The sequence below is a fragment of the Vanacampus margaritifer genome, chromosome 4 (genome assembly GCF_051991255.1).
Source record: "Vanacampus margaritifer isolate UIUO_Vmar chromosome 4, RoL_Vmar_1.0, whole genome shotgun sequence".
NCBI classification, from domain to species: domain Eukaryota; kingdom Metazoa; phylum Chordata; class Actinopteri; order Syngnathiformes; family Syngnathidae; genus Vanacampus; species Vanacampus margaritifer.
The window spans coordinates 27,541,880-27,569,874 of record NC_135435.1 but is presented as its reverse complement, the minus strand read 5'-3'; the positions used below and the strand labels follow the sequence as shown (position 1 = coordinate 27,569,874).

The following is a 27,995-nucleotide window of genomic DNA, read 5'->3' as shown; positions in this document are numbered from 1 at the left end:
CCCGCCGTCGTGCTTCCGCGCTGTCATTGTTTCCGCTTCCACCTCAGAGGAGCCTCCCTCGTCCATTCCAGTTTGGTTGGAGCCGATCAGCTCTTCTTCACTACTTTTGTCTTTCTTTTTTCTCTCTCTTTCTCTTTCTCTCCGCCATGGGAGACATGGAAGCTCCCGACTCGAGGCAGCCGCGTCGCAGCGTGCTGCAGTCGGTCCTCCCCAGCAGAGAGTTCGCCTCCTCCAGGAAAGGAATGCTGCTCATCGCTGAAGTGGTAGGAAAGTTTTCTTAAAACAAGATGAAAGTGGAAATGTGGCACCGCCTCGCGCTTGAGCTGCAACTACAACGCAACTCTTCGATTTGCTTCCATGTAGGTCAGTCGGTGTCTGAAATGGTAAAAAAAAACAACAACCTTCGAACTTTGAAATACACTTTTTTTTCTCGCTAACCTTTGCTAAATGCTTCTTTGGTGCACCAAATATTTTTATAGGTCAATATGACCCATTGCTTGTGTAGCCATAGTTAAAACATAATAATAATAATTGTATAAAAGTTGTATTTTATTTTTTTTAAGGCGCAATCTTACGGAAGCATATTGCATTCACTTGAAAAAAAAAAGTCCTGTTTTTCTGACTATTTTTTTGGGGGGGGCTTTGTTTTTTTGAGTATTTTTTTCTGTTTTATTGAATATGTTTTTCCCTGGTTTTTTTGAGTATTTTTTTCGGTTTTATTGAAAATTTTCCCCGTTTTTTTTTTTGTAAAAAAAAAATTCTGTTTTAAAAAATATATATATTTTCCTGAGTTTTTCAGAAATTTTTTTTCTGTTTTTTTGAGTAATTTTTCCCTGTTTTTTGGGGTATTTTTTTCAGTTTTATTGAAAATTGTCCCCGTTTTTTTTTGTAAAAAAAAATTCTATTTTAAAAAATATATATATTTTCCTGAGTTTTTCAGAATATTTTTTTCTGTTTTTTGAGTAATTTTTCCCTGTTTTTTTGAGTATTTTTTCAGTTTTATTGATTCCCCCCCTGTTTTTTTTTGTAAAAAAAATAATGTTTTAAAATATATATATATATTTTCCTGAGTTTTTCTGAATATTTTTTTTCGTTTTTTTCTGAGTAATTTCCCCCTCTTATAAAATAATTATTTTTCTGAATATTTTTTCTTCTGTTTTTCTGAGTATTTTTTTTAAAAGGGGTTTTCCCTCAGAGATTAGAGAACAAACCACAATACAGTATACACATTCATTCCTTTATTGAGAGCCAGTAAGCAAACATGACCATCTTATTGCATACGGAGGTATGCGGGAAAGTGTCCGCTTCCGCTTTTAGCGAGTCTGCAACAAGTCACTTGGAGTTCAGAGGTAAAATTATTTTTATTTTTTTCCCAGTTTTTTTAAAAAAAAAATTTTCTGTTTTTTTTTTTTTTAATAATTTTTTTCAGCCTGTTTTTCGGAATTTTTTCGACCGAAAAAAAAATTCTGTAAAACAGAAAAGAATATTCAGAAAAACAGAAAACTAAAATAAAATACTCCAAAAAAACAAAGCTATGTTCTTTGCACCCCCATTAGTAAATTATTGTGATTAAAATTGTGTTTGTGGAATATGAGTTACACAGCAAAATCCACCTGTTTTTATCCATCTCAGTAGGCGGCCATTTTGATAATGACATCATATTTTGCCGTTGACTAAAAATGACATCAGATTGCCCCAAAAAAAACAAACACGTCACAGCTCACCTGTTTTCTGGGTTTGGTCATGTGACGTTCACAAGTTGAGCCCTGAGGCACTGTGATGTCATTTTCAGTCGACAGCAAGTGACAAAATGGCCGCCCCTTGAGATGCATAAAAACGTGGATTCAGCATTGAGCAAAACCAAGTCCATGTCGTTTTCTTTTCTTAAACCCGGGGCACATATGCAACATCAGCTTTCTCATGCTAGTGGGAAGGAAGTGTTCTTTTTTTTTTTCTCTCTCATCACACTGGTGTCATGTGACTCTCAGCTAATGTTGGGCCGTGGTCACAGAGCGGTCATTCTCTTCCTCACTGTCACACACTTCCATTTTTCAATTTGTAGCCTGGAGCATCGTGCTCACTGAGTGCATGACCCGACATCCACGACATCCACAACCGAGTCTTGCTCTTTCTTTGAAAATCTGAAAAAAAAAGTGCATTGTAAGAGAGCGCCACATCTTACCATGCATATTAGTCAAGCTAGCCAGTAGGGGTGTGCCCAAAAAAATCGATTCTCATTTTGTACGATTCAGAATCGATTTTAAATATCCCCCAAATCGATTTTATTTAAATTATTTTATACTGTCTTGCCTTTGTCTGTGTGTGCCTTTATTTGGAGCGCTGTTCATGTTGTACCCCATTTGGCCACTTAGGGGCAGTGTGGTTCCGCGCGGTCTGATACACTGTTAAGTTGTAGCCACATTAGAGAGCAGAAGGAAAAAGTCACGATCAAGTTATTCCAATAAAAGTTGTTTTTTTTGCAGTGTGGTGCGGTTCTTTTGAGTGATAAAAGTGTTAGCGCGCTAATTAGCATTAGCGAGTAAGACTGGAGTAAATCGTTACGATTCCTTGCACATCTTTAAATTGAAGCAAAAATCATTGTCAATCAAATCATCTTTGAATAAAAAAAATCGCTCTCAATCGAAAATTGATTCTGAATCGAATCGCAGACCCAAAAATCGGAATCGAATCGTGAGACATTCAAAGATTCCCAGCTAAATGTTGGTTATTATTCCGCCTGTATCAATCGTCTATTCCTGCCGTGCATAACAATTGAGTTGAATATAAGATGATGTTAGAAAGAGTCCCTTCTTTGGTATGAACATAGCATGGCAGAATTCTCTTTGTGTTTGTGACTCATCGTTGCACTCACAGCTCATTTTACGACCTTTTAGTACCTGCTCACTCATTCCATACCTTTTAAGTACAATGTGTTTGTTCATTATGATGATGTAAGAGTACATTTTGCCTTGTAGGCTAAGAGAAGTCATTTATACAACAAAAACATGAACTTTTATTCTTGGTACTCTTAAGAATCCTCCTACTTTTTTCTGCCCGAGCAAACATCGACCCGTAATCAACCAGTGCAGTTTACCAGAAGGGCCCCGAACTATTATGACCCTAAAGTCAGTACCCGGGTTCATTGGAGGTCGCAAACGGTCACAAAGACGTTTTAATATACTTAACAGTTTTCCTTGTGGCCAAGAAATGTTGAACATGTTTAAAAAACATTGTACTGTTGCATTGTTATTGAGATGTGTTCTGTATAAGAATAAAAGCTTCATACAGGAAGTGTGTGAAGTTAGCCGGGTAAATATTGCTATCTTAACTCATTCACTGCCGTTGACGGCTATAGACGTCAAAAATTCATTTGAACTATTTCTATTAGTTAAACATTTTTTCCTACTTTTGTTAACAAGAGTGTGAGAACCTAGATTTTTTTTTTTTTACATTTAGAGCGTATATAAAATTTGTGATTCATCGTGAGTTAACTAGTGAAGTCATGCGATTAATTACGATTAAAAATTGTAATCGCCTGGCGCCCCTAATTTTTAATAATCTTTTCTTTAAAAAAAAATAAAAAATAAAAATTAAACAAAACATGTTTGTTTGTTTTGTAAAAAAAAAGAAACAATTAATTAATTTATTATTATTTTATTTATTTATTTTATTTATTTATTATTATTTATTTATTTATTTATTTAACTCACGATTAATCACAAATTTTATACCTGTTCTAAATGTACCCCAAAAAAATCTAGGTTTTCATACTCTTGTCAACAAAAATGGGAAAAAAAGGTTAAACTAATAGAAATAGTTCAAATGATTTTTTAACATGAGTTAACAGCGTGTTTGCTGGATAACGTTCGTAACTATACTCATTTGTACACTCGTGCGCGCGCCCACACCGGAACACACTTGAAATGCACGTTTTCTTCTCTTTCATGAGTTCTTAAAAAAACAACACTATTAGTTTCAGTTATATGCAAAAAATATCTTCTATCACATCAAAGTACATAAAAAAAAAAATATATATATAATCATAGGTCTTATAATCGCTAATTATGTTACATACTGTAGGTTGTTTCATGTTTCTCAATTGTTTATTTAAATATCACATATTTTTGTTTTAGTTTACATGAAAGCAAGCAAGTTTCCTTTTTGTTTATTTTGTTGTCATTTTTTGCCTTTTTTTTTTTTATCGTCGTTGTTACCGCTTTATATTTTCCATTGATATGAGTGAGCGTTTGTGCTCGGCCGGGAGTGACGGCAAGTGAGATTTAGTGTAACCGTGAATAAACACAATCTGTTTGCAGCTCGTATCTCCTTCCAGGAAGTCGGCCTGGAGCCGTGGGTGGATAAGCTCCACTCTTGGGGAAGCTGCTTTGCTTCCAAAGAGACGATCAAAACTGGACGCAACCTACGCGTGCTCAGCCTAAATTGTGTTGCGAATTACGACCGGCCACAAGGCAGATCTGGTTGCCAGATCTGGTTGCCAGATCTGTTCTTCAAGAAGAAAAAAAAAGAGAGAGCAGTGATGATGACATGTCAAATTGGTAAAATTACCGAATGAACAATACTGAGCTCTCCAGAAGAAAAAAAAAAAAGATAGTGATCCATGTCAGGAACTAAACCGACTCCATGCAGGAAGTGACACGCTTTATAAATAAACAATCCTTCAGAGATGAGGCTGAGATTTATTCAGAGCAGAGCGGGATTTGATTCTTTGCTCTTGTTTATGACAGTCCGGTGTTGCTTAATTTTGTCTGACGTTTCTCCCGAACGTCCCCGTGTGTCCGCAGGCGCTGTCCTTCGTGGACTTCGTATGCTTCGCCGCGTCCACGGCGGCCGCCTTCGTGACGGTGCCGCTGCTGGAGTTCCTGGCTGCTCTCTTCCTGCTCTTCGCCTACTCGACTAAATTCAACGAGAGGTTCAAAGGCTTCCTGTGGCCTCTCATGGTACGAGGAATGTCCCGGGGTCATGTTGTGGTTGCAAGGGGCTGGGTATTGATTCTAATTTCGGCAATTGGTTCGATTTCGATTCGCAGGAGTTCAGTTCAGTTCGATTCGATTTTTTTTTTTTTGATTCGATTCACATCGCTTCAATCCGATAGGAATTATTTGAACATCAATTCTTCTTAATTTATTTGCTCCCCAAAACATATAAATAAGTTCTATTATAAATGTTGTCATAGTTCCCAAAAACATATTTATACGTTTTTTTATGCTAGCGCATACAGAAGGCTTTGATGCAGCCTCTGAATTGAAGAGAAAGCATAAAGCAATGAGTTATTACAAAAACGGCCAGCAGGTGGCAGCAGAGTATAAGAGATCAACCAGGGCCGTGTTGCAAAAAAAGCTGTTCCCCCCCCCCAGTGTTTTAAACAGATTTGTGTGTAATGATGAAACTTAGCTATATTCTAATGCTAACTGCTGCAAAATAGAACCAGATAGAAATATACTTTTTTTTCCTGATGAAAGAAGAGACTCTAATATTTCTTTTGGTTGATTCCATGTTTTTATAGCAAAAGAACACAATATTCTGTGGGCCTTGCAAAATCAGTCCAAATCCAGTAAAACAGCCGAGAGCGAAGGGGGCTGCTTCAGTGAAAATGGCGAGGAGTGAATGAGTTAAATATCAAGGAAACGATAAAAACTCCAAAAACATTAACTCATTCACTGCCATTAACGGCTATAGACGTCAAAAATTTATTTGAGCTGTTTCTATTAGTTTCACTTTTTTTTCCACTTTTGTTAACAAGAGTATGAAAACCTAAAAAATATTTTATTGTACATTTAGAACAGATATAACATTTGTGATTAATCGTGAGTTAACTATTGAAGTCATGTGATTAATTACAATGAAAATAATGTAATCGTCTGATGCCCTTAAATTTTTTTAATAATCTTTTCTTCTTTTTTTTAATTAGCGGAGATTTTTTTTTAAATTGTAATTAATCACATTTTTCACTAGATAACTCAAGATTAATCACGAATTTTATATCTGTTCTAAATGTACAATACATTGTTTTCCTAGGTTTTCATACTCTTGTTAACAAAAGTGGAAAAATAATGTGAAACTAAAAGAAATAGTTCAAATGAATTCTTGACGTCTATTGTCGTCAATGGCAGTGAATGAGTTAAATTCCAAATTCAATTTTCCAAAGGTTTTGTTTATTAATGAAAGTAACACGTGCTATAATCACTTAAGTGTTACACAAACATTGACAACAGCAAGGATGGAAGGAAAATGTTTTCATAATTCTAATTCAATAATTATAAATATAAATTTAAAAGAGTCTTTCATAAGTGTAAGAAAACACTTTTAAATTGTATGTAAACAGTAAAGTCCAAGAAAAAAGTAAGAATTTTTTTTTCCTATGAATTTTTGGGAAAGAGAGATATTAAAATAATCGATTCATGGTTTTATGAATCAATATCAGGCTCGAAAAGGAAAAATCAATTCAATTTTGATTATTCCATCTTTTGAACCCAGCACTAGTTTTTCAAGAAATTGTTTTTCCTGCTAATAAGTGTTTCCTCTTTTCCCCGTTTCTAGGATTTTATGAGATGCGTGACTGCTGCCATCATCTTTTTCATCATTTCCATAATTGCCGTGTCCAAATATGTGGATGGTTCCTCCAAAGCTGCCGGGGTAAATTTGACAGCCCGTGACTGCTTACACCCCCCAACATCACCATTATCCTTCCACACTATCCCCCCCCCCCCCCCCCACAAAGTCTAAATTTCACCTGCAAGTTTCTCCTTCTGTCCTCCTGGCAGGTTTTTGGCTTCATCGCTACCATTGCATTTGCTTTAGATTTTTATCTGATTTTTAACGAGCTGGCCAATTTCCTGAAGCAAGGCGGAGACGCCGCTGAGGAGGCCCCCAGACAGCAAGGTATTGTCCCGCAACTATCGCCATCCCAAATGTGTATGGGAATACAGCATATAATATTATTTGTAGTTTTGAGTTGAGCTTGATGAACTTTGTCAGAGAAAATATAAAAAAACATACATTTTGCTTCATTTCTAAAGTGACCTCATCAAGAGCATCATTTTGTTGAAGAAACTAGTTCAAGAATATATCATCCTTTTTAATTATTCCTTTGTTCTCCACTCTCAATCATTGAGACCTACATCAGGATGTTTATGCACCAAATTCAGATGCATTTAACTCGTTCACTGCCATGGACGGATATAGACGTCCAAAATTCATTTGAACTATTTCTATTAGTTTCACTTTTTTTCCCCCACTTTTGTTAACAAGAGCATGAAAACCTAGATTTTTTTTTTATTGTACATTTCCAACAGATATAACATTTGTGATTAATCGTGAGTTAACTGTTGAACTCGTGCAGTTAATTACCATCACAAATTTAAATGGCCTGACAGGATTTACAAAAATATATATATATATATATATACAAAAAATTAGGGGCGTCAGCCGATTAAATTTTTTAAATCGTGAGTTAATTATTGAAGTCATGTGAATAATAACAATTTAAAAAATGTAATCGCCTGACCCGATTTATAATAAATAAATAAATAAATTATTAAAAATTAGGGGTGTCAGCCGATTAAATTTTTTAAATCGTGAGTTAATTATTGAAGTCATGTGAATAATTACAATTTAAAAAATGTAATCGCCTGACCCGATTTATAATAAATAAATAAATAAATTATTAAAAATTAGGGGTGTCAGGCGATTTTTTTTTTATTGTAATTAATCGCATGACTTCACCAGTTAAATGTACAATAAAAATATAAATTGAGGTTTTCACACTCTTGTTAACAAAAGTGGAAAAAATGTTTTTAAAACTAATAGAATTTTTTTACACTAAACATTTTTTAATCGTTATTAATCGCATGACTTCACTAGTTAACTCACTATTAATCACAAATTTTATATCTGTATGTTCTAAATATACAATAAAAAAAATTTAGGTTTTCTTGCTCTTTTTAACAAAAGTGGAAAAAATGTTAAACTAATAAAAATAGTTCAAATGAATTTTTGACGACTATAGCCGTCGATGGCAGTGAATGAGTTAAAGTGCACAAGAGCATCCCTCAATTTTTTTTTAAAAATTTTGAATCATTTCTTTAAAGCACTGCTGGAAGGTTTACACCGACTTGTTGCCTTAAATGAACTTCTTTGTTCTCCTGGCCGTATGTTTGTTCATGGATCATGAAGACTCAGTCATTCAAATTTGGCTGCATATATCTTTTAAATTGGCAGACATGTTGACATCTGAGTTCAATTTGCTGAGTTTCGCAGATGAACTTGTGTGAACTTTTTCTTCCAGAAGCTTTAAAGTTTTCCGTCATTTTGACAATACATAAAACATTCTCCCCCAATTTTTGAAATTCGGCTCTGTTTTTTTTTTTGTGGCAAATTACAGCCTTGACCTTTTGTTCTTCGAAATGTATATTTTTCTTTGTCAACAGCTACAATAAAATCATTTTTGTGAATGACTATTATTTATTTATTTAAAAACTGTAGCACAAGCCCACATTGGGATGCGCCCGCCAATCATGCTGATGGATGTGTTTTTGTCTTCCAGATGAATGTTCAGACTCTGATTCGGACTGAGATTTTTCCCCTCCAATGGCAGCATTTGTGACGAGGCGGCAGCTGCAGCACGACACCGTCCGTGCAAGGGTACATTCATATTGTGCATAAGAGGAAGTTAGTCGACTTTCTTGCACAATTGGGATATTTCGGGCTCAGTGAGAGACAAACTTGGTAAACGTGGTACTTGATCATGTTTAAATACAACCGTTGTTTTGTACACCAAAGAGTAGCGATGCATTGCAGGCACAAGTCATTATTTTACTGGAAGGAGAAAAAAAAATCTTTATTGACCTTTAAGTATGAAGTATAATGCTAAATGCAGTTTTGAACAACTGAAGAGTTGCCGATTCTATTTAAAAAAAAATCTATTTCATCTCTTCATCGTTAAATCTGCACTTTTTTCCCTAAATTTGTGTAGCCACAATAACACTACAATGTTTGTCTAAAGTGAATTTATAACAAAGCATTACTTTTGAATATGAACTCATTCAGTGCCATTGACGGCTATAGGCGTCAAAAATCCATTTGAACTATTTCTATTAGTTTAACATTTTTTTCCCACTTGTTAACAAGAGTATGAAAACCTAAAAAAAAATTGTATTGTACGTTTACAACAGATATAAAATTTGGGATGAATCGTGAGTTAACTAGTGAAGTCATGCAGTTAATTACCATCAAAAATTAAAATTGCCTGACACAATAAAAGAAAAAAGAAAAGATTATTGCAAATTAGGGACGTCAGGCGATTACATTTTTTAATCGTAATTAATCGCATGAATTCACTAGTTAACTCGCTATTAATCACAAATTTTATATCTGTTCTAAATGTACAATTAAAAAAATCTAGGTTTTCATCCTCTTGTTAACAAAAGTGGAAAAAATGTTAAACTAATAGAAATAGTTCAAATGGATTTTTGACGTCTATAGCCGTCAATGGCAGTGAATGAGTTAATTTAAAAAGTAGCAAGGGTCAATGAAGAATTTTTAGTGTTCAATCCAAAAACTCTATGGACAGATGTGATGCAGGTTGGCTGGTTTCAACCATTAAACAGTTACGCTTAACTTTACAAGAGTGTTGTTGACATCAACACTGTTGGTGCCACTTTTTTTTTTTAGGTTGTTATGCTATCTTCTGTTGATTCTGTCTCTGAAATGTCACATTTGAATATGTGTGAATGTGAATTAATCTACTGTATGTGATTATTTTAATATGTTTACAGTAAAGTGCAGCCACTCATTCATGTAGTAGAATTGTCAGTGCTTTATTTTAGCTTCTTTTTTTTTTCCTTTTTTTTTTTTACTGTATCTTGCAATTGTTTAGTTGTGCTTTTGTGTGTGTCCTCTCTTCTACGACCGCTACTGAGGCATAAGAGGCACACAAAAAGTCCCAGTGAATATTTTCACAACACAACATCAGTAATTAATGACAGCAGAAATTGTAAGTTGACCAAGCGGAATTTGTTTGTGGAATGTAAATTGTGACTGGCACATTGGATTTGGATTTAAAAAAATGAATGACGCAATAAACCATCAACATATGGATTTGCCAGGTCTTATGGGTGTGTAAAATTCCATGTGTTTTCACACGTTTTGACCATCTAAATTAGCATACATTTTCATGGCAAACAGCGCATCGCTACGGCAACAGCATTCGAAGATAAATAAAGTTCAGCTTTTACTTTTCATCTTGAACATCTTTAGATGAAACGCCCACAGTTCCAAGACAATCGGATGCAAGCTCTAGTTCTTGAAAATATGACCGCTATAAAAAGCCAAAAAGGTTCCAACTTTGAAAGAAAAAACTCAGCAGATATGTCCAAGAGACATTTTTCTCGGTCCTATGCTGTTGTAGCTGATGTTAGTGATGCTAATAAGGTTAAATATCTCAGTGATGAGGATGAGTAAGGTAGGTCAACAAGTTACAAATTTAATAAATAAATATTTGATTGAAAATGTGTTCATTTGTGTCTTCATGTATCTATTTTTTTTTAATTGAGTTGGGTGTAGTGGAGGGTTAAAATTATTTTTTTTTCAGACATTATTTTAGCTTGTTACCTAGCAGAAACTACAGGTGGCCCAAAAAAAAAAAAAAAATGGACCCATACTCTCATCTTAGATTCCCTCATACAGAGCATTAAACGTGAGCTACTCTTTTTTGTTTTTAATAAATCGAATTTACTGTGAAAAAAACAAAAACAAAATAAACGATCTAAATTATCTGGTGTTGTTAGCATGCTGATTGGCTAAATCTCCTCTGATGTCTATGACGTAAATGCCACAGCCAATCACGTTCTTTGCGATCAGCGCCGATGCGGCACCTCAACTCATCACATTCAAGCGGGAACTTTCCAGAAGCTTTTCCTCCACTACGACAACGATGAACGACGTCGTGCCTACAAAGTTGGTCCGCAAACGTCTGTTTGGCACCGTCGACCACGACCACGTAGACCGAGAGTTAGAACAGAAGCTCCACCAAATTAGCCAGGATGTCACCAAGCGCTGGAATTTCGTCTTCGAGACCGAGACGCCGCTGCCCGGCAGGTTGCAGTGGGAGAAAAATCCGGTGCAAAGCATAGCTGCGTTTTACCACGAGTCCACCTGGGACAAGAAAACTTTTTCTACCACTGTGGGTATGTGCAATTTTTTATTAAAAAATAAATTATTCACGGTGTGTTCACAGAAAAAAAAAAAAGACAAGAGCTGTTATTCGTAACGGCATCTGGGTTAGCTAGCTTAGCAGCTAACAAGTTACATCAACGTCCATTTTAGAAAAACTTGCTTCCCCCGGACAACAAAACAGTCCATTTTCATCATTTATATTTGTTCGGCATCTTTATGTTGTAAAATTTAAAGTAATAGTTTAGGCTAGTTTCACTGTAGTATAGTTGTACTTTATAAATTCTGTACGATTTCCTATCATCCGGGCATTTTTGATATTTCCTCAACGCAAAGCACCTAAACAGCGTGTTATATTACTTTTGGCTAGCATAACAAACCAGGCAGATTATTATAGTAGTCAAATGACATTATTTATAACATTTTGAAATCAAAATAATCCTCACAAATTATATTACAACGATCTAAAATCAGTTTTTTTAATGAGTGACCCCAAAATACCGCCATTTTAACTTGTGACGTAATTGTGATGCAAGTTCGAAATTGTCCATAAATGGAATTCTTCAGTACGCCCGATTGAGTGGACAGTCTCGTTTGTATTTTTAATTTTATCTACTGTAGTGATTATAATTCCACCCAGGGGCGACATTTGGATCAGAAATTTAATATTACAGATTTTTTTTTGCATGAATTTCAAAGATCCAAAGAAACCAGCATCTTAGGAAAAAGATATTAAACTCAGACTTTAAGGAAATGGTGAAAATTAATTCCAGTAGAAAGTAAGGATATAATCTGAGATTTGAACTCTTATTTGAGGAAGTTTGACCTCTCAACAAAGGAAATCAGCCTTTTGAAGATCCCATTAAGCATAAATTTGGTTGTTTTATTCATGTTGCTTTTAATGTTTTCTTTTATAACAGCAAATGAGGAGACTGGGGAGGCTGAACAGGGCGTCGGCTCTGGTAACAAGTGGCCTGCTGAAGTCACCCCTGGCCCAAAGAAGAGGACACGCCCAAAGACCACACACGATGATCAAACTACAGGTAAGCATGTGCGATACATGATGTTCCAATAAATAATATACAGCGATCCCTCGCTGTAATTCGATGCAAATGAAATCATATTTATGTTCCTTTTTATTTCCCGGCAGGTGTGTTGGTCTCAAAGGCACGTGTTCCAGCAAAGCATCGTTGCACTGAAATGGGACGACGCCTCTACATTTGAAGAGCAATCTGGAGAAAGAAAGAAAAAAAATTCTGTTGAATCCAAGTTGACTAGTTTGTTTGATGCTGCTGTTAGAACGTTATTCAAAATACCTTAATTACAAAAAACACGTGTCTTTATTTTTGTATGTGATTTAGAGTTTTTTATAAAAAAAAAAAAAAAAAAAAGTTCTATAAGCAAACACAGTGTTCTAGATATTTAATTATATATTTTTCACCCAATATAGTATTTGAATTGCCCATCCGGCTGAGTGGCTTTAAGTTGGCCACGTTTATGTAGATAACATCTATAGCAATGCTCTACATCAAGCATACGCAAACCGAGAAAAATGCAGCCAGTCTTTGGTTCAGTTGGTTTAATAACAATTAACATAAAAGCATTGCATAATAAATACCTGAAGTGATTTTCGCTGTATTTATAGTATACTGTGTATGCTTGAATAAAAATGGAGTGGAATGTTTGTGTACAGTTTTTTTTTTTTAAAGCAACACATTTGTGGATTGGTCATAAATTTGCTGAAGTACATTTTAGAAAAAGACCACAAGGTGGCGTTAAATAGTAACCATACAATCTATCCAGTAAAGTATTTTGAAGTACAATTCAGTCACTCATGGCTCACTTTGACCTAAAAGCATGAATGGAGTGTCAGGAAATGATTGTATTGTTATAACCAAGAGGAATGACTGAGGTTTGATTATACACCGATTATAAATTTATATTTTTTTAAGAGAATAATACTGAAAACTGAAAAAAAATAAAAATAAATCACACAGCATGGAAACTAAAAAAAATAATAATAAAGCAAACCTCTATGATAGACCGACTACATGAGAAGTGCTTACATAGATTGTCACGCAAACGTCAAAACGGAACAAGGTGATGCAACACCTGAGATGCAGTTTAGGCTGAGGGCTTGCGCTACTATGTGCTGCAGAACCGTGCGCCATTTCAACAAGATCTACTGTATGACATCATCACTTAGCCAAGCGGTTGACGTGCAAAAGAGAGACAATATAAATCAAGCATTCTTGTCTCGTGGTATTTACTCACAGTGTTGACATAAAACTAATTGAATGGATTAAGACACATTGTACTGGCAATAATAACCTTCATGTAAGTATAAATGCTAGTTGAAAAAAAGCTAAAAAATCAAATCAAATGATTGCACGCAGCAAAGTTCTTTTAGTGGCTAAACATCACAGATTAAAAAACGGCAGTTCATCAAGACAAGGAAAAAATAAAGCCAATGAGCGTTACGTAATCTTTAAGCGTTTAAATAATCAGTCTTGTCTGGCCGACAGCTGGTGTCAGTAGAGAAAGGAATGGTCACGTTCCACAGTAATAGATTACAAGTTCATCAGCAAAAGTAGCGAAGTGAACCTCAATTCCGACGCGACGACAACTTGTGACTCTTTCCATTCCTTCAACGAGCCTCTTTACTGTGGAATGTTCCGATGGGGGATTCCTGCTAAACAAAGCGGCGAGCACATCTGCGGCTCAGGAAGCGCAGCCCAAATGTTGCAAAGTGGACGCGGCCGTTTTTTTCCACTCCAGGTGCTTCTGTGCCTCTCCGTCAGCTGCCGGTCACGTGGTTTGCCTTCACGCCAGTTCGGGCCGCGCCTCCGTTTCCCCGCGGGAGGCCGTGCGCGCTCGCATGTACTCGCTGCTCTGAGCCGCTCTCTGGGCGCCGTTGCCGCGGCGCCACCGCCGTAGCGCCAGGAAAGTGTTTAGGCTGTACACACCTGTTGCCAGGAAGCCGAACGTCTGCGCACAAAGAGGAAATGGGAAGTGAGCAACAATTCACGATTGTTGTGGTGAAACTGATGAACGTTGCATGGACAGGCTGTTCATGAAACGAGGATAGGTTCGTTTCGATTCTTGCACTTTTGTAAAAAAAAAAATAAAAAAAAAAATAATAATAATAATCTACTACAGAGAGTAGCTACAATATTTACACGTAATAAAAGCAGTTAATGCATCTTTAGAGAAAGTTACAGTGGTACACTTGGTAGGCTGCTGGTTAGCAGTTAGCATTGAGCTAACATCATCGCTTTTATATTTGGCTCATTTGCTGTCGTCGCTGCGTCACTAATGTGACAACGTGAAACGGTATCAAAAGGCATAACACAATTTTGCAATAATAAATATTTGCGGGAAATGGGGACCATTTGTAGTTTCCGGTGAACAAAATGGACAAGAGTCCATGAGTTGCTTCATGTTCTAATTAATTTACTCTTAACTCATTCACTGCCATTGACGGCTATAGACGTCAAAAATTCATTTGAACTATTTATTTAGTTTAAAATTGTGTCCACTTTTGTTAACAAGGGTATGAAAACCTAGAAAAAAAAATATTGTACATTTAGAACAGATGTAAAATGTGTGATTTATCGTGAGTTAACTAGTGAAGTCATGCGATTAATTACGATTTAAAAAATAATAATCGCCTAACGTGATTAAAAAAAAGAATATTAAAAATTAGGGGCCTTCAGGCGATTAAAATGTGTAATCGTATTTAATCGCATGACTTCACTAGTTAACTCACGATTAATCCCAAATTTTATATCTGTTCTAAATGTACAATAAAATATTTTTTCTAAGCTTTCGTACCCTTGTTAACATAAATGTGGAAACAAATGTTGCATCTTTTAGTTATTGATCCAATAATTAAAAAAAAAAAAAAAAAGTTAAAATTAAAAAGATGTGCTGTACTGTAAAAAAAAGTGTGAAATTGATTTATGTTGGTAATTTTTCTGCCACTAGATGGCATTATTGCATTTGTAAGACATTGGTGACAGTTCAGTGCATTTGTCTTTTCATATTAAGATTGATCTAATCTTTAACTCATTCACTGCCATTGACGGCTATAGACGTCAAAAATTCATTTTAACTATTTCTATTGGTTTCAATTTTTTTTCCCCACTTTTGTTAACAAGAGTGTGAAAACCTAAATTTTTTTATTGTACATTTAACTGGTGAAGTCATGCGATTAATTACAATTAAAAAATTGAATCGCCTGACGCCCCTAATAAAATCTTTTCTTTTTATTTATTTTTTATTTATTTTTTTTAATCGGGTCAGGCGATTACATTTTTTAAATTGTAATTATTCACATGACTTCAATAATTAACTCACGATTAATCACAAATTTTATAGCTGTTCTAAATGTACAATACAATATTTTTTTTTAGGTTTTCCTACTTTTAATAAAAGTGGAAAAAGTGTCAAACTAATAGAAATAGTTCAAATGAATTTTTGACGTCTATAGCCGTCAATGGCAGTGAACGAGTTAACATGAAGTAACTTGTGAAATTCTGCACATTTAAAAAAAAAAAAACTTGACGCCAGTCTCCACAAATGATGCATTATTATTCAATTTATTACTACTAAATTTTGCTGCGTTGTGACTGGACACACATTTGCGTTCTTTTCAACGGGGACAATGGATTTGCTCTGCGAATAAACGGAACAATCCCGCCTGCTGCCCGCTTACTCACCACTGCGGCGATTTCAGCTCCAGTGTTGTGGTTGATGCACGCAAGCACGAGAGACGACAAAAAGAAGAGGAAGGTGCTGGCTGCCGTGTTGCCCAAATCCTGCAGGAAAAATACAAAAACACACACATTGCGGATGACTGCCTTTGCCTGCAACTGAAGAAAAAAAAAGAAAAGAAAATTTGGGTTTGTGCTAATAACCACTCAGACTGCATCCCTGTTGCTTCATTATAGCCCGTTTAAACCTGCAGGAAGTGCATAGTTCAAAGACATGAACCCCCCCCACCTCGCCCCAAAGCAGACAAAAATGAGAGCTGCTACTTTCTACATGAGTTCTGTTGCTGTTTTAAGACAGTTCAGGACGGGTTAATAATCCCACCACAGTGCGACTGAGGCTTGCCCATCACGCCGGGACGCATGATTTCAATTATTACAGGCATGCATTTTTTCTTTGGGTCATGTGACACACGAGATCCACACAATGAACGAAACGGTCGCAATAAAGTCACATCGAGGAAGTTAATTAGTAGCGCCGCATATTTACTGAAGCGCAATGACGGGAAAAGCAAAACGTGAATCCGGCGCACGCCCGCTAAGCCGATATTCCAACACGCACACGCACGCACGCGCGCTTTTGATCTGACACGAAACCAGTTGAACAGGATTTGGTTGTCATTTTTGAGGGTCGTGTCTCATCACACATCCTGTCAGTTCAGTCTCACACATTCCATGTTTTCGCCGGGCCGACACCCTGTAAAACCCTAAATAACACCAGACCAGAACAAACTGCCGGCTGTCTGGTTCGAGTCTTGGCCCGATCTCAGTCAGCGTCTCGACAAGAACTAAAAAAAAAAAAAATGTTTTTTTTTTTTAATGGAACGTTGCATTGAAGCAATTGAAAGCAGCCATATAAAAATGCATGTAACACCATAAAATGTGTTTGCAAGTCAAACTCAAATTCCTCTCTCGTGTAATGTCACTTCCATTGATAGAATATTGGAGCGGGCTTACTTTACTGCACATTCCAATCGTGGCTGACCCTAAAAAAATTTCATTTACAAAAAGAAAAAGAAAAAAAAAAGTGGAGGAAAGCGAGGTGTGCGTGTGTGGAACAACAATGAAACAAATTAATTAGAAATAGACCGATTATCGGTTGGGTGAATTATCGGCGCCGATATTCAGCATTTTGATGAATGTCGGCATCGGCCATTTTGAAGAATCACACGGCCGATACTAGAAAGTGTTAACTTCAGGGAACTAATTACCGAGTATTTAAATGTTCAGAGATGCAGCTGACTCTGGGAATTCTCTGCACCTTCTGTTTTTGTTCCAAATTAAAACTAAGATAAGTAAATATTTTAATACTGTAGAAAACATTAGGGAGCTATTTCCTTAACTTTTTATTTAACTTTTGGAGACATGCTACTTGCCCCTAAGAGATGCCTGAACTTTTTTGTTAGAGTTTTAAAACAAAGATGTCTATTGAGTAAGATTTGTTCTTAACTCCAATATTTCACAAACCCTAAAAGTTGTGCAATAAACATTTTAGGGGTGGGAATCTTTGAATGTCTCACGATTCGATTCGATTCCAATTTTTGGGCCTGCGATTCGATGCAGAATCGATTTTCGATTAAAACCGATTTTCGGTTCAAAATGATTTGATTGACAATGATTTTTGCTTCAATCTATAGATGTGCAAGGAATCGTAACGATCTACTCCAATCTGACTCGCTAATGCTAATTAGCGCGCTACTTGCGGCAATTTTATCACTCAAAAGAATGACTCTGCAAAAAAACTACTTTATTGGAATAACTTGAAAGTGACTTTTTCCTTCTACTCTCTAATGTGGCGACAACTTAACAGTGTATTAGACCACGCGGAACCACACTGCCCCTAAGTGGCCAGATCTGGTACAACATGAACAGCGTTCCAAATAAAGGCACACACAGACAAAGGCAAGACAGTATAAAATCCTTTAAATAAAATCGGTTTAGGGACATTTAAAATCGATTCTGAATCGTACTAAATGAGAATCGATTTTTTTTTGTACACCCCTAAAACATATGCTTAAAAATTAAAATATTTTAGAGCTGGAGTTTCTATTTTTTATTTATTATTATTATTTTTTTATTGTGATTAATATCGAAGGAAGGGAAACGGATTTGTCTGGAAAGTGGTGCTTTTGATACTTTTTCATCAGCTGCCATTATTTGTGCAAAATAAGCACATTTGTCCAAAGCAAGTCACCAACATTGTGGTGTGTGCTGTTATTTCCACGGATGGGGGGGGGAACGGGTGTCTAAGTTTTCCCAGCAGCACTTCCAAAGCCACCATAGGGTGAAATTGAGGAGACGGAGTCACATAGCACGTAATCACATGATCAAATCCCTCGTGCACAACTTGCTCAGTCACTGCAATGGCAGCCGTAGTTTGGAAGGAGCAAAAGGGGGAAAGAAGCACAAAAAAAAGAGCAACAATGTGAATAAAATGTATAACAAAATTTCCTCTTTCCACGGTTACAATGTAAAACAGAATAGCAACAAGTCTTCAAGCACACAAAAGACCATCGGCGGATGAATAAATCTTGCTGATTCGTCAGTTCTCGTCGGGACGGTGAGTGGAAAACGCATTAAGCTGCAACCACGCAGTCCAGTAAACCAGAGAATGAGAAAAGGAAACTAAAGAATGAGAAATGAAAATGTAACATGGTGCCGGTCGCAGGTACGTTGCCGATTTCTCTAAATCTGCCTGCAGTCACTCCAAAACTCGCATTTAGGACAAACGGACCGCATTTTTCCTTCCTTTCCTGAAAGGCAATCCGATCGCTACGGTTGGATTCCGTTGCTTGACGATGACATGCAAAGCTTGTGTGGCTTCTGCTATTGTAGCTTTAAAAGCAGTTTTCCACTCGCTGATGCTCACACAACAGCATCTTGTGTGTTTAGGCAAATAGTAAAAAGGCAAGCAAGGAGTGTCAAGAAAACCCGACCAGCTCATTTGGTTACAGCCGACACTGAACGTTCTAGTAACACTAGTCAGGTTTCCATCCAATTGGTTTCGAATTTTTTAAGCGAATTGACTGAAAATGCGCAAAACGGACATGCGACTTCTGCCCGTTTCCATCTGTTCTTCTTTTGCGAATATGGAGAGGGGACTCCGCCGCTGTAGGGGGCGCTATACACCATAGAGATGGGATCCACCAGTCATTTAGAAGAAGAAAAACAGGAAGTGACTGCGCCGTGCGATGACGTCGTATGATTTTGCTTTTGTAATTCTCATTCAAAAACTCATTCACTGCCATTGACGTCTGTAAACGTAAAATATTCATTTGAACTATTTCTATTAGTTGAACTTATTTTCCACTTTTGCTAACAAGAGTATGAAAACCTAGACATTTTTAAAAAATAAGCTTTTTTTTTTTTTTAAGATTATTAAAAATTAGGGGCATCAGGCGATTACAATTTGTAATTGTAATTAATCGCATGACTTCAATAATTAACTCATGATTAATCACAAATTTTATATCTGTTCTAAATGTACAATAATTTTCGTCTAGGATTTCATACTCTTGGTAACAAAAATGTGAAAAAATGGTAAACTAATAGAAATAGTGAAAATGAATTTTGGACGTCTATAGCCGTCAATGGCAGAGAATAAGTTAATATTCATTTCTTTAATTAATTCCAAAAAGATTTCCGTTTCGCCCTTCCCGCCCCAAAATACCTTACTTTATCGTCCGACATTGCTTTGTGACTACAAACGTACGTGTGACGTAATCTCCGGTCTTGTCAGCGGTTATTCGCAAAACCAGTTTCCATCGCCAAAATTTGCGTTCTCCTTTTTTCGATACACTTCAAAATCTTCCCCCTTTAAGCGTAAAAACTTTTTTGCGAATTTTGGGCCCTTTATCGAATTTCTAGCGTTTTCAGTAGTCGGGTTTCCATCCACCCATTTTTATTTGAATTTTCAAAAAATGCGAAAATAAAACTGAATGAAAAAGTGTCCAAAATTTGCAAAAAAAAAAAAAAATTACGCTTGTAAGGCGGTGCATTTTGAAGCGTATCGGAAAAAAAGAAAAATGTGAATTTTGGCTACGGAAACAGTTTTTGTGGATAAACGCTGACAAGATACACCGAATACAGTTTTGACTGGATATTACGTCACGCGTATGTTTGGGGTTGGACAACAAAACAGAAATCTTTTCGGAATCAAATAAGTTAATTTGAATGCAATTCTAGATGGAAAACAGCAAAAAAAAAAAAAGCTACGGTTGATCAAGAAGTACAAAAGCAAACTCATACGACGTCATCACTTCCTGTTCTTCTTCTTTTAAATGACTGGTGGATCCCATCTCTAAGGTGTATAGCGCCCCCTACAGCGGCGGAGTTCCCTCTCCATATTTGCAAAAGAAGAACAGATGGAAACGGACACAAGTCACATGTCCGTTTTGCGCATTTTCAGTAAATTTGCTTTAAAAAAAAAATCTAAACAATAGGATGGAAACATGACTAGTCCGTTTTGTTTTCGCATTTCTTGAAAATTCCACGCTAAGATGGAGGAGCAAGATGAAGCATAACGCATCCCAATGGAGCACGATTACGCCCTAAAAACAAACGAGCAGTTACAGCATTGAACACGTTGTGACACCTTTGTTGACTTTTGTACCAACCGTCAGGTTCCAGTTGATGTGGGGCACCTTGGTGTGCAGGTTGAGGAAGAAAATCACCAGGAGTGTGCCGGTGACCACGAAGGCAGTGCAGCTGACAAACTCGAAGAAGTAGACGCCGCTGCACGGGGAACACATCATGATGGTTTCTATGCAGATGAAGCCGATGAGGGACAGGACCTGGAGGGAGACGGACGGGTGCAAGGAGAGGAAACGTCTTCACCATGGATGGGCGATGTCAAGAGGCAGAATAAAACTTCAGAGAAGCGTCACATCTTTTTTTGTTGCTCTTCTTTTTAAAGCACGCCTTCATTGGTACCGGTTAGTGGAAAACCGATTTTACATTGATGTAAAAAAAAAAAAAAGTATCAATTTGCGTTGCCATGTTAACACATTCACTGCCAGTGACGGTTATAAAAAAAAATGTTCAGGGTGTACCCCGCCTACTGCGCAAAAGCCAGCTGGGCTAGGTTCCAGTGCCCCCCCGCGACTCTTGTGAGGACAAGAGGTTAGGAAAATGGATGGAGTAATTTTATAGTAATTGATAGTTATTTGAAGTTAAAAAGGTAATTAAAAGGAGTATAAAACGAGTTCTACAGTAGATGCGTTAGACTAATTGTTATGCCACTAGGTGGCATTAGTGTTTCATGTTGGATATTGGTGACAGAAAAGGTACTTTTTTTCTTTTCATATTAACTCATTCACTGCCATAAATTCATTTTAACTATTTCTATCAGTTTAACATTTTTTTTCTACTTTTGTTAACAAGAGTATGAAAACCTAGAATTTTTTTATTGTACATTTAGAACAGATATAAAATTTGTGCTTAATCGTGAGTTAACCATTGAAGTCATGCGATTAATTACAATAAAAACATTTAATCCCCTGACGCCCCTAATTTTAATAATTATCTCGCCAGGCGTATTTTTTTCAGTTTTTTAAAAAAATATTTTTCCCTGTTTTTTTGAGCAATTTTTTTTTGTTTGAAAAAAAATATATGTTCCTGTTTTTCAAAAAAAATTCTAAAGGTTTTTTCCCTTAGATTAAAGAACAAACCACAATACAGTATACACATTCATTCCTTTGTTGAGAGCCAGTAAGTAAACATGACCATCTTATTGCATTTGGAGGTATGCGGGAAAGTGTCCGCTTCCGCTATTACTGAGTCTGCAAAAAGTCACTTGGAGTTCAGAGGTAAAAAAAAATAAAAATACTCAGAAAAAAAGAACACCAGCTCAGCTTCTCTGAATATTTTTTTTTTTGCAAATTTTTTTTTTTCTGTTTTTTGGAATATTCCTTTTCCCTGTTTTTCGGAGTAATTTTTCCTCCTGGTTTTCTGAACATTTTTTTTTCAGCCTGTTTATCGGAATATTTTTTGGACAGAAAAAAAATATTCAGAAAAACAGAAAAAAAAAAAAAAATACTCAAAAAAACAAAGCTCCCCCAAAAAAATTAGTCAGAAAAACAGTTGTTTTTTTTCAAGTGAATGCAATATGCTTCCGTAAAAATTTGTCATTTTGTAAAAAAAAAAAAAAAAATTTTTTTTTTTTTTTTAAAAATCGGAAATCGGGTACCGATCATGGAAAAATCGAATTGAGCTTGAGTGAATTGTTACATCCCTAGCACCCGTGGAGAAAAGCTAGCATGTGCAATGGCGCTAAGGAGATGATTTACCACCAAATAACTTGAGCAAATGTATTACTTCAGAATTGCGTATCAAACCGGTAGCCAGTCGCATTAATCAGTACACAAGAAGTTTTGCTCCAAAACCGTTGGTCACCCAAAGTTACACATTCTTCACAAATGTGCCCGTTCTCATTGGCTAACCATGCTTGTACCCGTACTGATTGTCCATATCAAGGTCATGTTTGCACAGAACTTCAGAAGGCGATGTACAGCTTTGCTATGAAAACTAAAAATGGAATTCTAGCTAACTAACAAAACTAACAATGAGTGTGTGTGTGCTCTGTTGTAGAATGCGCCATTTTTTTTTTTTTAAGGCAAACCAGTGTAGTACATAACATCAAAAAATGCATTTTTTTTTTCTTTTCAGCATTATGGGACTTGTTGTACAGAAATTCTGGGCTGTCGTGATGATGACGGGATTGTCTTATGACTGAACCCGAGGCCGTGAACGCATCTCATGAGTCCACTTCCTGGCAGCCAGCGTGGATGCCTTCCACCAGCCAAGTCATCAACAAACCACAGTATGGGAGGAATTCCGCTATTTAGGTATTCTTTTGCCATCCGAGGCACGGCAAAACCGCATGCAGATTACCGACTGGCTGAGTGCGGTCCAAATCCCAGAGACTCGACAGAACCAAGAAAAACATCAACGCAAAGTCCCGCCTCCGCCAAGTCTGCTGTTGTATAACGACAAACTTATGTTTAATGTTTGATAAAGGTTAAGCAGCAATCGTGCGTGTGGTAAATTCAAAATGACAAGAATAGTTCTAAGGTGTCAAACGCAAGGCTTGGGGGCCAAGTCGAGGCCGCCACATCATTTTATGTGGAAAATTTATACATTTACTTTTTCTTGCAAAAATACAGAAATAACAAATTACCTTCACTTTTAAAAACGCTGAAATACTGCAAGCATTTTTGGTTGCCAGCATTACATTTATTTTAAATGTAACGTTTAAGAGGTAGACCGATATGTTTTGGGTTTTTTTATGGCCGATACCGAACATTAACTCGTTCACTGCCATTGACGGCTATAGACATCAAAAGTTCATTTGAACGGTTTCTATTAGTTTCACATTTTTTCCACTTTTGTTAACAAGAGTATGAAAACCTAAAAAAAAAAAAAAAATGTATTGTACGTTTAGAATGGATATAAAATTTGTGATTAATCGTGAGTTAACTAGTGAAGTCGTGTGATTAATTACAATTTTAAAATAAATAATCGCCTGATGTCCCTAATAAAAAAGAAAAGAAAAGAATTAAAAATTAGGGGCGTCAGACAATTATTTTTTTAAATTTTAATTAATCGCATGACTTCAATAGCTAACTCACAATTAATTACAAATTTTACATCTGTTCTAAATGTACAGTAAAAAAATTCTAGGTTGTCACACTCCAAAAAATGTGAAACTAATGGAAATAGTTCAAATGAATTTTTGACGTCTATATCCGTCAATGGCAGTGAATGAGTTAATAGTCAAAGAGGCTGATAACCGATATTTGGAGCCAATATTCATTTTCAGTCAAAAGAGGGGGAAAAAAAATGAGTGTCAATTTTGTTTTAAATGCCGATCTTGACTGAACAAATTTTCAGACTTTACAAAATGTCGAACTTTTTGTTTGTTTGTTTAATCTTAAAACAATAGACATCCTTTTAAATTTCTAACAAAATGTTCAGCGAGCTCCCAAGGTTATCAGTATGCCTTAAGTTAAATGGAAACTTAAACAAGTAAATACTATAGTTTTCTACAATAAATGTATTTTTTTGCCAAAATTTGAAAATATTTCTTTATTTTAATGTTGAACAAGAACAAAAGGTTCAGAAGGTTCCCGGGGTCAGCAGCATCGATTATAAAGTTAACTGAAGATGATTTTAGATTGACCTTTTATCAGATTTTGATACCGATATTTGTCAAAATAAAACGCCCAATATCAGCGCCGATAATCGGTTCTAATATTTGAACAAACTCCTTTTACGGGCCTCTGATTTCTAAACTCCTCATTCATCATTTTGTTGTTTGATTGCAATTGGAAGCAATCGCAAGGATCACAACGGCCCTTTCGAAGGAAACCCAAACTACGACGTGTGCCCGAGACAAAAACAAGTCTGACGCGCCTCCTCTAAGGAAACACTGGAACTGATCCTTAGATTCACTTTTTTTTTTTTGTGTCTGTTACACCCAAACAAAAAGTGCAAGACTGCAAATGCTTAGGGATGATGTCACGTCTAAGAGAGAAAAAGCATGACTTCCCCCAAAAAGTCGCCGTGTAGCAGGTGCCGAGCTGCCAAACAGGAAGAGGAGAAGGAGGAGGGGCCACCAAGCTTCCATATTGGATAATCTTGTAAGTAACGATTAGATGCCCACCTTCACCCCGACGCAGTTTGTGCAAACACATAATCGCACGGTACCTCGGATTACCATAATAACTATTATTTTAGATACCATTGTTTGTCCAAAGAAAACACAAATACTGCAAATGTGTGCACACAAAAAAAATAAAAAAAGCCACAGCAACCCGAAAATGCACGCGCAACATTCTTGATTTCTCGCCTCCCAAAGCCGAATACGTAACATTTCAAGCAGAAGCGACCGCAGTGTCTCTCCAAGCAGGAAGCGCTCACGGACATCTGGAAAGTTCATTACATCCGCAGCACCTCAAGCGCCACCATTTCAGTTCAGGGCGACTTGAGTTTTCAATAATGCTGAAGAGCCGAGTGATTAGTGTAATGAAATTCCCGACTGTGAATGGGGAACTGTCTGAATTTGGGTTGGGCTTTGTTGAGGACAAAACATGGTCGGGTTACATGTGACGCGAGGGGGGGGGGGAGGGTCGGAGGGGGGTTGGGTGGTGGATGTGGATGGTCTGTCTACGCGGTACAGTAAGTTTGTCAGTTAGTCCAGGTCCGGCAAAGGCCGGCATGATCATCCATCCGTGGGAATTTGATTTGCTACAGTTTAAAACAGTATTTACATAATACAATAATGACACTCCGATAACCTCTTCGCAGCTACAGAGTTTGACCATTCACGATTCGTCCTCCATCTCTTTATTTTGACCTCAATCAGGCACAGAATATAAACACATGACCCCATTTAGGGCATTTACAGAACGAAGCAGTAAAACTGCCAGCTAAGGAAGAAAAACCATCTGGCGGTGAGACTTGCAAGGCTTCCACTAACATAACAAATGCAAACTTGGATGGCGTTCAACTGTCCTCGTTTGTGGACAAGATATACTTTACGACGAGCTTAAATAAAATAAAGTAACACGGGCGGAACAGAATGTGAAGAATATTGTTCGTTATATTCTGAAGAACACTGTTTTGTTATGACTGGAAAAAAGACGACCTCATCGCAAAGACGTTTGCAGGGGTTGAGGTCGGGTTTCTGATTTTTTTACGGACCAAACTCACCACTAATTATTAAAATGGCCTTCCCAGTTCCCACTATGGGTGTGAATGGCCTAGTACCTGGCGATCCGATTCGTATCACGATTCATAGGTCACAATTCGATTCGATACCGATTAATCCCGATTCGAATCTAAAAATTGATTATTGCGATATTTTTTTTTCCCAAATTCAGAAAATACTAATCAGTAAACTTGTACATGTACACTGTAAGATTTGTATGGAAATGTTAATAATGTTAAGGCTTAATGTTCCATTAATATAACATTCCTCCATGCTTAATGTGTAAAGCCTAACCCAAAATAAGATGTTTTGTTGAATATTCCCATGAAAAGTTGATGTTTAAAAATCGATTTGACCGCAAATCGAATCCATTTGAGAATTGCGCGCTGTAATATCGCGATATATTGACGAAGCGATTTTTTTTAACACCCCTAGTTCCCACTAAAGAAGAATTATCTTAATAAAAGCCCGCTTTTATATTTTCAAACAAATACGCAGCTCGACTACCACATGTAGAGCCTCTTGATACGGGCTACTTGCACCCAAAACAATAGAACAAACACAGTGAGATAGTGAAGACTTCAGTGTTTTCTTGCAACTGCCTTCAATTCACACATTGTTGTCTGACGTCACTGTTGTTTTCCTCATGCACAATCGCCAGGGAGTACTTTACTGTACCACAGCATACAATAAGAACGACAGGATGTGCTTTATCACTACCTAATTTACTAATTTTTACTATATTTTGTGCAAAATTCGATTCAAGATACCTTTAGGAGAGTATCATATTCAAACAGGTGCATAAACACCACTGAGGGGGGAAATCCAGGAAGTGTATTGGATTTTTTTATTTTCTTTTTTTAACGAGGGAATTATAAATATGAAATTTATCATAAAATGTATAGCCAACAGCGTGTGCGGGATGTAAAATAAATAAATACAAATTAATAAAACGCCAATTACAAAGTCAGTCAGCATGACAAAACACTAACCAGACTGTCCCTTCATACTTTATTTTAGAGTATTTAATCCATCCATTTGAACGCAGACTGTGCAGTTTAAATCCACGGTGACCATATGTTAGTGGCTAATTTGTGGACAAATGGTACCTAAGTACAGTAAAATACGAACTAACTTACCACTTCGACTGCCTTTAAAATACCAAAGTAAGACTTGAGGTAGTCCACATCGCACCGAATGCCCCCCCAAACGCTCCTCGCTTGGACTGGCTCGGTGGTGGGCTGGTAGGGGCTGCTAGCCCCAGAGATCATGGAGGTGTTGGAGGCCTCGCCGTCCAAGCCCTCCGCCTCCTCTGTGTTCCTCATGGTGGTGGTTCCTCGCGGTGCCGAAGGGCTTGTAAAGTCCACTTTAAAAAATATATATATATATATTACCCGGTTGTCTCTATGCGCCAAAGAGCCAAACTTGTTCCATGGCGACAAGAGGAGCGAGGACGCAGAAAACGAACAGGAATGCCCACTTCTCACGGGCGTCCCGCCGGGACGCGATGTAGGGTTCACCGGGGTAAGGAGGTCGACACCCGGGGCTGTTTCCTGCTTCTCTCCCACAGAGGCACTTGGAACTCTATTAGGCGGGTCACTTGTTTTCCACAGTCATAACCGCAGACGATTCTGCCGAGTGCCGCAGCATACGAAAAAAGAAAAGAAAAGGGAAAACAAAACACGCCTACCGGGAAGAGCGAGCCTTTTCTGTAAGCAAATCATGCGAACCCATCACGACCCAGCGAGAATTCTATTGTGAGCTTGCGTCAACTTGAGGCCTGCTGTCCCGGTAGCGGCAACCCGCACTGGGGCAGCTCCGCGCAGCTAAGCTCCTTGTGGATGCGGGGCGGCCATGTCTCCGCCCCCCTCAAACGGCACACACTTCAGAAAACTCTCCGCCAGTTTCGGCTTCCTCCGAGTAGTCTGGGAAAGCGAGTTTTGGCCACAAACATGCGGCGACAGACAGCTTTTTTTCTTTCTTTCTCCCTCTCTTCAGTTGTTGGCAATGCCTTCATATTGATGTAAAACAATACAACCCCTCCAAGTGAAGGCCTGGGAAAAAAAAACTTTGTTTCCTGGGTACTATTATAACGCAACGCCTGCTACTTATGTCACGTGACATTCTTACATTTATTCAGCCTATTTTGTTATTTGTCAAATAGACGTTAAGCATTAACTTTACTGTACACTGCCCGGTCTTTTTGGCTGTACTGTACTTTTACTGCCGTCTAGTGGTTGGGTGTAGTATTACAAAATCAAAAATTACGCCGCAATTGGTTACAAATTTAAGGTCCGACCGCCCGGGGACCAGATGAGATTAGG

General features: G+C 37.1%; 3 protein-coding genes across 3 annotated transcripts; 2 read left to right on the top strand and 1 right to left on the bottom strand.

Annotated features, from left to right (window-relative positions):
• The first annotated feature begins 5 nt into the window (after positions 1-5).
• LOC144050492 (CKLF-like MARVEL transmembrane domain-containing protein 3) lies at positions 6-10,128 on the top strand. The gene is made up of 5 exons (XM_077563816.1): positions 6-263; positions 4,803-4,958; positions 6,559-6,654; positions 6,783-6,900; positions 8,564-10,128. Exons 1-5 carry the CDS (start codon positions 147-149, stop codon positions 8,590-8,592), a joined length of 516 nt encoding a protein of 171 aa, XP_077419942.1. The 5' UTR covers positions 6-146; the 3' UTR covers positions 8,593-10,128.
• A 737-nt stretch (positions 10,129-10,865) lies between these two features.
• LOC144050976 (cyclin-dependent kinase inhibitor 1B-like) lies at positions 10,866-12,870 on the top strand. Its single transcript, XM_077564690.1, has 3 exons — positions 10,866-11,204; positions 12,111-12,233; positions 12,341-12,870. The coding sequence occupies exons 1-3, from the start codon at positions 10,952-10,954 to the stop codon at positions 12,412-12,414; spliced, it is 450 nt and encodes a 149-aa protein (XP_077420816.1). The 5' UTR covers positions 10,866-10,951; the 3' UTR covers positions 12,415-12,870.
• cmtm4 (CKLF-like MARVEL transmembrane domain containing 4) lies at positions 12,755-27,603 on the bottom strand. Its single transcript, XM_077564689.1, has 4 exons — positions 26,811-27,603; positions 20,579-20,755; positions 15,912-16,010; positions 12,755-14,178 (listed from the first exon to the last, which is right to left on the bottom strand). Exons 1-4 carry the CDS (start codon positions 26,994-26,996, stop codon positions 14,014-14,016), a joined length of 627 nt encoding a protein of 208 aa, XP_077420815.1. The 5' UTR covers positions 26,997-27,603; the 3' UTR covers positions 12,755-14,013.
• Between the last annotated feature and the right edge of the window lie 392 nt (positions 27,604-27,995).

What these genes read in the sequence shown, in the direction of transcription:
- LOC144050492 (XM_077563816.1), top strand. Translation starts at nt 147, where the DNA reads ATGGGAGACATGGAAGCTCCCGACTCGAGGCAGCCGCGTCGCAGCGTG. An exon ending in GCTTCCTGTGGCCTCTCATG is followed by an intron (nt 4,959 to 6,558) that starts GTACGAGGAATG and finishes CCCCGTTTCTAG; the next exon opens with GATTTTATGAGATGCGTGAC. An exon ending in GTTCCTCCAAAGCTGCCGGG is followed by an intron (nt 6,655 to 6,782) that starts GTAAATTTGACA and finishes TCCTCCTGGCAG; the next exon opens with GTTTTTGGCTTCATCGCTAC.
- LOC144050976 (XM_077564690.1), top strand. Translation starts at nt 10,952, where the DNA reads ATGAACGACGTCGTGCCTACAAAGTTGGTCCGCAAACGTCTGTTTGGC. An exon ending in AACTTTTTCTACCACTGTGG is followed by an intron (nt 11,205 to 12,110) that starts GTATGTGCAATT and finishes CTTTTATAACAG; the next exon opens with CAAATGAGGAGACTGGGGAG. An exon ending in ACACGATGATCAAACTACAG is followed by an intron (nt 12,234 to 12,340) that starts GTAAGCATGTGC and finishes ATTTCCCGGCAG; the next exon opens with GTGTGTTGGTCTCAAAGGCA.
- cmtm4 (XM_077564689.1), bottom strand. Translation starts at nt 26,996, where the DNA reads ATGAGGAACACAGAGGAGGCGGAGGGCTTGGACGGCGAGGCCTCCAAC. An exon ending in TTTTAAAGGCAGTCGAAGTG is followed by an intron (nt 20,756 to 26,810) that starts GTAAGTTAGTTC and finishes GTCTCCCTCCAG; the next exon opens with GTCCTGTCCCTCATCGGCTT. An exon ending in GAGCTGAAATCGCCGCAGTG is followed by an intron (nt 14,179 to 15,911) that starts GTGAGTAAGCGG and finishes CTTTGTGCGCAG; the next exon opens with ACGTTCGGCTTCCTGGCAAC.